At 47.6% G+C, this 8,662-nt stretch overlaps 1 protein-coding gene across 1 annotated transcript; it reads left to right on the top strand.

The window, feature by feature from the left end:
• Nucleotides 1-4,052: 4,052 nt before the first annotated feature.
• plpp5 (phospholipid phosphatase 5) lies at nucleotides 4,053-8,522 on the top strand (the record flags this gene model as incomplete). The annotated part of the gene is made up of 8 exons (XM_084439308.1): nucleotides 4,053-4,084; nucleotides 4,684-4,844; nucleotides 5,045-5,153; nucleotides 6,063-6,153; nucleotides 6,619-6,682; nucleotides 7,081-7,205; nucleotides 7,988-8,158; nucleotides 8,353-8,522. The coding sequence occupies exons 2-8, from the start codon at nucleotides 4,774-4,776 to the stop codon at nucleotides 8,520-8,522; spliced, it is 801 nt and encodes a 266-aa protein (XP_084295434.1). The 5' UTR covers nucleotides 4,053-4,084; nucleotides 4,684-4,773.
• Nucleotides 8,523-8,662: the final 140 nt, after the last annotated feature.

The raw sequence follows: 8,662 nt of genomic DNA, 5'->3' as shown, positions 1-8,662 counted from the left end.
TGTTTTGGTGTGATTATGCTCTTTTCAGCCCAAACACAATTATGTGAAGACAATGTTTGTTTTGTTTGTTTGTGTTTGGCCTTCTCTGGTACGTGATTGGTTAGTGTTTGGTATTTGTGCCCTTAAGAAGCCTTTTCTTTTGAGCTCGGTCAATGTGGAGACGAGTCAGCATCCATACTGTAGATTATACTTTACAAAATGGAGTTTGATGGTGCCAATTCAGAATAAAAATGTATGCAGAGACTTCCCTACTAAGGACATTGATAGACTTCAGTCATGTTTGAAACTGTTTTATTTGGGGTAAACTGTCCCTAGGATGCAGATTCTGGCCCCGAACCTGCCAAACGTAGTGAGGGGAGATAAGCAGCGTTGCTATGGAAATGTAGGAAGGTCCGATTAGAACTAAACACCATTCCAGGGCTTGTGTCCAGACTGTCCACTGTGGTCAACACAGTTCAAACTCCGTTTAGGACACTGTCATTTAAGAACGGTCTGCATGTTAACCTATAAACTTGAATTTTCTTTTATTTCAGTTCCTTTACAGTCTTATGTTTTTATTTATTGATGTTTATGTTTATACAGCGTAGGCTACTACAGATGAATATGTTTATGATCATTTATTCTGACTGACATGTGCCCTCATGAGCATGGTTGGTATCCATGCTCCTTTAACGGCTAGTGAAGATGGAACTAGTCCGCCAACCTTCCCTAACCTTTCACTAAGTGACCCTGTCAGACCTCAACATAAATGACCTGAACCTGAACTGTCTGGTTAATCTATCAGACACAGGTCTGTATAAAACAGCACGGTCTAATTCTGAGATTATAGAAATACCTGTTCAGTTTGACTAGTGTATGAACTCAGTCATTATAAAGATACCTGTTGAATTTGACTAGTGAGTGAACTCAATCTATTCTTCTATCGGCCATATTATCAGTAAAGGTTTATGTTAAAAACCAACTATAACATGTTGGTATTACCTTATTACATGTTGGTATTATCTTATTGATATTATTGTTGTTTTTTCTTCCCCAGTATTGGAGTTATTGCACAGAGATTGTCCACGCCTGACCACATAAGCCTTTAGACTTTCTTCTCTGCCATGTGAACTTAAAACACTAAGTTATGTATGTTCAGTACACACGTATGTTCAGTACACACGTATGTTCAGTCCTGCCCAGCTCAAGTCCTTACTGTAATCAGCCTGGTCAGGGCCAGGGTCTGACCGGCCTGGTATTACTCATCTTAATCAGCCTGGTCAGGGCAGGTTAGGGTTAGGGTCTGACCGGCCTGGTATTACTCATCTTAATCAGCCTGGTCAGGGCGGGTCAGGGTTAGGGTCAGGGTCTGACCGGCCTGGTTTTACTCATCTTAATAAGCCTTGTCAGGGCAGGTTAGGGTTAGGGTCTGACCGGCCTGGTATTACTCATCTTAAATCAGCCTGGTCAGGGCAGGTTAGGGTTAGGGTCTGACCGGCCTGGTATTACTCATCTTAATCAGCCTGGTCAGGGCGGGTTAGGGTTAGGGTCTGACCGGCCTGGTATTACTCATCTTGCTGTAGTACAGTGTAGCGTCTCAGTGTGCTACCCTTGTTTATTTAGTAGACATTGTGAGGTGACCATACATTAGGAAAGGTAAACATCATTGTTTCTCCACAAAGGGATTCAAGCAGGAAGACAGAGAACTTTGAAGTGTTCAGAAAAGCATGGAGGTTAAAGTACTCCACCCCACATTCTGAGTTAGTTGGTTTTATGAGTTCAGTGTGATGTTTGGTGAAATGTTGTTAGTTTTTGTTGACCCTTGGGTTGTTCCCCAGACAACTTGAGACATATCTGAGGGGTTGAAATAAACTTGTTTTGCCATAGTTTGGTGAGAACTCATCTCATAGTGATGAATCGGTTCTGGTGTTTCATATCTATCTCTCGATGTTGCTTCAATAAAAAGTGGATGAACACAAAGAGCCATGGTATTACTGTTGAGCCTCTGTTACATACCGTTGAAGACTTGTACATAGTTTCCATTGAACTTGCGTAGGATCTCATGTTACTGTGGCGTGCTGTTGCCTGCTGTACATGCTTATACATGTGTGGGACTGTTGGGGACGACACTCTTTTTGTACATGACTGTCTTTTTATTTGAGATTTATTGATTCTGTCTTTTTCCATTCTAAAGAAGGTGGAGTTGAGGAGTCCAGACATGCCTGAAGTTTGACTTAAATAAAACTGTACTCTGTCTCAGTTGCAGTCCTCTGTCTCTTTCTGTCTCAGTCCCAGTCCTCTGTCCCCCTCTGTCTGTCCCAGTCCTCTGTCCCTCTCTGTCTGTCCCAGTCCTCTGTCTCGCTCCGTCTGTCCCAGTCCCCTGTCCCTCTCTGTCCCTGTCCTCTGTCTCTCTGTCTGTCCCAGTCCTCTGTCCCTCTCTGTCTCAGTCCTAGTCCTCTGTCCCTCTCTGTCTGTCCCAGTCCTCTGTCTCTCTCTGTCCGTCTGTCCCAGTCCTCTGTCTCTTTCTGTCTGTCCCAGTCCTCTGTCTCTCTGTCCGTCCCAGTCCTCTGTCCCCCTCTGTCTGTCCCTGTCCTCTGTCTCTTTCTGTCTGTCCCAGTCCTCTGTCTCTATCTGTCTGTCCCAGTCCTCTGTCTCTTTCTATCTGTCCCAGTCCTCTGTCCCTCTCTGTCTCTCCCAGTCCTCTGTCTCTTTCTGTCTGTCCCAGTCCTCTGTCTCTTTCTGTCTGTCCCAGTCCTCTCTCTCTCTGTCTTTCTGTCCTCAGTCTCTGTCTGTCCTCTGTCTCAGTCTTCTGTCTCTCTGTCTCAGTCCTCTGTCTCTCTCTGTCCTACACAATAAACTGCTGCAGTACCAGTCATGTTTGTTTTACATTAGCCATATTATACAAATTCTTATATATTTTGCTACAAATCTACAATGAATACTTGTATTGTCCCAGTCCTCTGTCCCTCTCTGTCTGTCCCAGTCCTCTGTCCCTCTCTGTCTGTCCCAGTCCTCTGTCCCTCTCTGTCTCTCCCAGTCCTCTGTCTCTTTCTGTCTGTCCCAGTCCTCTGTCCCTCTCTGTCTGTCCCAGTCCTCTGTCTCTTTCTGTCTGTCCCAGTCCTCTGTCTCTTTCTGTCTGTCCCAGTCCTCTGTCTCTTTCTGTCTGTCCCAGTCCTCTGTCTCTTTGTCTGTCCCAGTCATCTGTCCCTCTCTGTCCCAGTCCTCTGTCTCTTTCTGTCTGTCCCTCTCTGTCCCAGTCCTCTGTCCCTCTGTCTCAGTCCCTGTCCTCTGTCTGTCCCAGTCCTCTGTCCCTCTCTGTCTGTCCCAGTCCTCTGTCTCTTTCTGTCTGTCCCAGTCCTCTGTCCCTCTCTGTCTTTCCCAGTCATCTGTCCCTCTCTGTCTCAGTCCCAGTCCTCTGTCCCTCTCTGTCTGTCCCAGTCCTCTGTCCCTCTCTGTCTGTCCCAGTCCTCTGTCTCTTTCTGTCTGTCCCAGTCCTCTCTCTCTCTGTCTTTCTGTCCTCAGTCCCAGTCCTCTGTCTCTGTCTGTCCTCTGTCTCAGTCTTCTGTCTCTCTGTCTCAGTCCTCTGTCTCTCTCTGTCCTACACAATAAACTGCTGCAGTACCAGTCATGTTTGTTTTACATTAGCCATATTATACAAATTCTTATATATTTTGCTACAAATCTACAATGAATACTTTAAAGAAATACGTTATACACTAATTTACAACTCAGTAAAGATAATGTTTATTTAATTATGGCAGGCATTATCATTTTCAATTCTGATTCTGATCATAAAAAGGTCACCACTAATCGCTGCTACTCCTCATATTGGTCAGTAGGTGTCGCCTCCACTAACATGACGTGGCCACTTTCCTCTTCGAGGCGCCTCCTCTTCTCCCTCCTCCGGCCGGGCATCCCTCCTCCCATCCCTCCATCCCTCCCTCCCACAGAGCCTCCTTCTCCTCCCGTCCCTGGCTCCTGCTCCCTCCCCGTATCCTGCAGGTCTCCTGGTGGTCGGCAGAGCGATGATACCGCCGAGGCCTCCACGTTAGCGGCAGAGAAGACCAGAGAGACCGGAATGTGGAGAAAGACGTAGGAGCGGAAGGTTAGTCCTGTCCTGCCAGTATGGTAGCTGCCAGCGTGGGTTGAAGAATGCGGAAATACTGCTTTGACTTGGCGAGCTATCGTTTCTCCTGAAAACCAGAGGTACTAGTAGCTAGTGAGATAGCTCTGCTTCACAGATACAGCAGCTAGCCAGCTAGCTCAGCTATCAGCCTTCCTGTAATGTGCGTGTGTTGGTGAATACGAGGCTAGTAGGATTCACTGCCATGGCGAGTGACGAATTAGCTACCTGACTTTACTTTCCAATTAGTGGGTATACTCACACTGGGTTACCTACTGCTGGGTACAGACATCTGTAGTCAATGTAAGAGGCAACACTAGCTAGCTAACACGAGGAAGTAGCTAGCTACTAATTCTTGAAAGTCAGGTGGGTGGGACATTGGCCAGTGTTTTGCATCAAAACATGTATCTCTCGTTGCCCTCACATCAGACACGACAGGCAAAGGATTACTAATTCACACTGTGATTCTCAGAAGTCTGTTACTATATGAGTGACAGCCCGACTACTCTCTCTCTCTCTCTCTTTCTCATTCATCCTCACCGTATGTAAGCTAAAGAAAAGTCTATTTCTGACTCTCCCAGCAGAGGAAGGGTTGCCGGTGGCCAGACCCGTGGATCGACCGTGGGAGTGGCGTCGTGTCTGCGGTGGAGTGTTCTCTCCCGGGTGCGGAGATGAAGGGGACCCTCATGAGGGGCTTGCTGTCCGAGGTGTCTGTCCGCCTGCTGCTGCTGCTGCTCTTCCTGTCAGTAACTCAGCTGCCGTCGGCTTCCATGTTTACTTGGTTTTGTTCATACTGACAATGGTGGAAGTATGTGTGTGATGATCTCTAATTTTAACGTATCTATTATTCCTGTGTGTGTGTGTGCGTGCGTTGTGTGCGTGTGTGCGTGCGTGCGCGTGTCCTGTGTGTGTCTGTGTGTGTATGTCTTTGTGTGTGTTCAGAGTGACAGAGCAGCTCCCCCCGTTCCATAGAGAGATCCAGCCAGAGGAGATGTGGCTATACAAGTTCCACCGTGTGGAAGTGGATCATGTCCCCACCAACCTCATGTTTGTGAGTACTGTGTGTGTGTGTGTGTGTGTGTGTGTGTGTGTGTGTGTGTGTGTGTGTGTGTGTGTGTGTGAGAGAGAGAGAGAGGTTGAGGTTGTGTAGTGAAATGAAATTCCCTCCTTGCTCATTCTAATTCTTATGTAACAATCCAGATCTGTCCCTCTGCATCTCTGGGACCTGCTTTGTATCTCTTTAAAGGTGCAGTTCGTGGTTTGGCTCTTTACATTCTCTGTTTATACCCACAACAATCAATAAAGTGCTCTGACACTAAAATATCCAAATAAGTTGAAGTCACAGGACTGTAGTAGTGCGTCCAATCACTTTGAGTTACCAACTGGAAATGATTGGGTGACTTACCTGCCTGTCAACCTACCTGACTGCCTACCTGCCTGTCAACCTACCTGACTGCCTACCTGCCTGTCAACCTACCTGACTGCCTACCCGCCTAGCGAGGGTGATTCGTTTTCCCCTGGTTTGGAGGAGTGGATTTGGAGGGGGGCCGGGAATCTGGCAGGAAATCACAGAGTGCATACTGCACCTTTAAGATGAGTTCACACACTGTACAACAGCCAAGGTGGCTTTAAGCTGCTCTAGAATTAGATTCTTTATTTTTTAGAGACTGCCAATTTGGAATGTCGAAGAATAAAACAGCGTTTTTCGAAGATTCAGCATGTCAAATCTCATAGAAAGATTCAGTATGTCAAATCTCATAGAAAGATTCAGCATGTCAAATCTCATAGAAAGATTCAGCATGTCAAATCTCATAGAAAGGACGGACGTCCTAAAACTAGCGTCTCGTTGCGGTGATAAACTAGCGTCTCGTTGCGGTGATAAAAAACCATCCTATCAATGCTGAACCTGGTCAGAATGATGGTGGCGGCCGGTGACACGTCTGTTCTCCTGTGCAACCAGAGCATAGCATGCTTCGTCCCCATGGTGGTGATCTTCCTCTTCAGCTTCCTGGAGAGGGCGGAGAGAGGAGACCTGAGAGAGGCAATGCTGGGTAAGGATTATATAAACACTAAGATATCCCACTAGGTAAGGATTATATAAACACTAAGATATCCCACTAGGTAAGGATTATATAAACACTAAGATATCCCACTAGGTAAGGATTATATAAACACTAAGATATCCCACTAGGTAAGGATTATATAAACACTAAGATATCCCACTAGGTAAGTATTATATAAACACTAAGATATCCCACTAGGTAAGGATTATATAAACACTAAGATATCCCACTAGGTAAGGATTATATAAACACTAAGATATCCCACTTTGGATAGTGCTGTTGTGGCTGATTAATCCATGGCCTTTACCCAATCAGATTACAGGGACTCCCCCAACATTGATGAACACTGAAAGTATATCGGTAGATATCAGGCCTCAAGTTGAGGTTAAGCAAGAGAGGCAGGAAGGAGAGAAGACCCGTTCCATAGTGGTGTGTTTCCTCTATCCTGCTCAGCTGCTACCCTGACCCTGCTGTTAAACGGAGTCTTCACCAATGTCATCAAGCTGGTTGTGGGACGGTGAGTATTATTACTAATGAGAGTAATGTTACTAACGTGAATAACGTTAATGAGAGTAATGTTACTAATGCGAGTAACATTAATGAGAGTAATGTTACTAACCTGAGTAACGTTAATGGGTGTAATGTTACTAGCGTGAGTAACGTTAATGAGTAATGTTACTCAAGTGAGTATCGTTAATGAGAGTAATGTTACTAACGTGAGTAACGTTAATGAGAGTAATGTTGCTAATGTTAGTATCATTAATGAGTAATGTTACTAACGCGAGTATCATTAATGTGAGTAATGTTACTAACGTGAGTAACGTTACTATTATGAGATATTTCACAGTAGATAGTATGTGAACTGGTAACGTCAGCGGTATGATTGGTGGATTTGTGTGCGTGCTTCTGCTCCAGCCCACGGCCAGACTTCTTCTACCGCTGTTTCCCGGACGGACAGATGAACCCGGAGCTCCGCTGCAGTGGTGACCCGGAAGTGGTCATCGAGGGCAGGAAGAGCTTCCCCAGCGGACACTCCTCCTGTAAGAGGCTGTGATTGGCTCCCCTGGGCCTCCTCTCTCTAGAACCCCTGGTTATAAGTAGCCTCGCGTCGCCAATCTCTCCTTGGGGAGAAGAGCCTGGTGTCTATTTACTTCACTGCCTTAAGCCCGCTCCTTCCGGCTCGAGCCTGTAGAGCCCGCCTCCTACTTCCGCTTGCTTTATTTTTCCTTAACCGGTAGTTCTCCTCGCATCTTCTTTTACAATTTTCGTCGGTGTTATGCCTGGTGATGCCACCGCGAATGTTATCTACTCAAAACTTCACCATATGCAGCCTACAGTAAAAACATTACAGACCAGAAGATTATGCGATGCGTCATCCTAGGCACTTCCCCTCTAGACCGGCGAAACAACTGCGAAAGAGACAGGCCCCAGACTAGAAAGAGACAGGCCCCAGACTAGAAAGAGACAGGCCCCAGACTAGAAAGAGACCGGCTCCAGACTAGAATGAGACCGGCTCCAGACTAGAAAGAGACCGGCCCCAGACTAGAAAGAGACCGGCCCCAGACTAGAAAGAGACCGGCTCCAGACTAGAAAGAGACCGGCTCCAGACTAGAAAGAGACCGGCCCCAGGCTAGAAAGAGACCGGCCCCAGACTAGGTTATAAATACTAGCCTCTGAAGCGGGCGGGTAGAGTGGGTTTCATCTGAATGTTGAGCTGACTCTTATCTCTCTCTCCTCTCTCTCTCTCTCTCTCTCTCTTGTCACACATCCCCTTCCTCTCTCTTTCCTTCCCCTCTCCCACCTCCTTCCCTCCCTCCCCCAGTTGCGTTTGCAGGGCTGGGCTTCACGGCGCTGTATGTCGGGGGGAAGCTGCAGTGTTTGAGCCTGGGGGGGCGTGGCAGGGCCTGGAGGCTGTGTGCCTTCCTCCTCCCCCTGCTGCTGGCCGCCATCATCGCCCTCTCCAGGACCTGCGACTACAAGCACCACTGGCAGGGTGAGGCCCGGGACCACACAGGGCTGCTAGGGTTGCAGACCGTGTGGGTGGGTGGGTGTTACTGTGTTTAAATGTTCTACACCCTCGTGCGTGTGTGTGTGTTGTGTGTTGTGTGTTGTGTGTGTGTGTGTGTGTGTGTGTGTGTGTGTGTGTGTGTGTTTTTCTCAGACGTGTCTTCTCTCCTCCCTGTGTAGACGTGCTGGTTGGCTCCTGCCTGGGCATGGCGTTGGCCTGGCTGTGCTACAGGCAGCACTACCCCCCACTCCAGGACCCCGACTCCCACCGCCCCCTACGCCATCACCCCGGCGTGCCAGCCGCCCAGGAGCGCAAGCTGGCCAACTCCAACTACATCCTCCCCCTGTAGACACCCCCAAATACACTCCGACTACATCCTCCCCCTGTAGACACCCCCAAATACACTCCAACTACATCCTCCCCCTGTAGACACCCCCAAATACACTCCAACTACACACTCCCCCTGTAGATACCCCTGAATACACTCCA

This window comes from Borostomias antarcticus, assembly GCF_949987555.1.
Source record: "Borostomias antarcticus genome assembly, chromosome: 6".
Taxonomy (NCBI): Eukaryota; Metazoa; Chordata; class Actinopteri; order Stomiiformes; family Stomiidae; genus Borostomias; species Borostomias antarcticus.
This window is presented reverse-complemented; position numbering and strand designations above follow the sequence as displayed.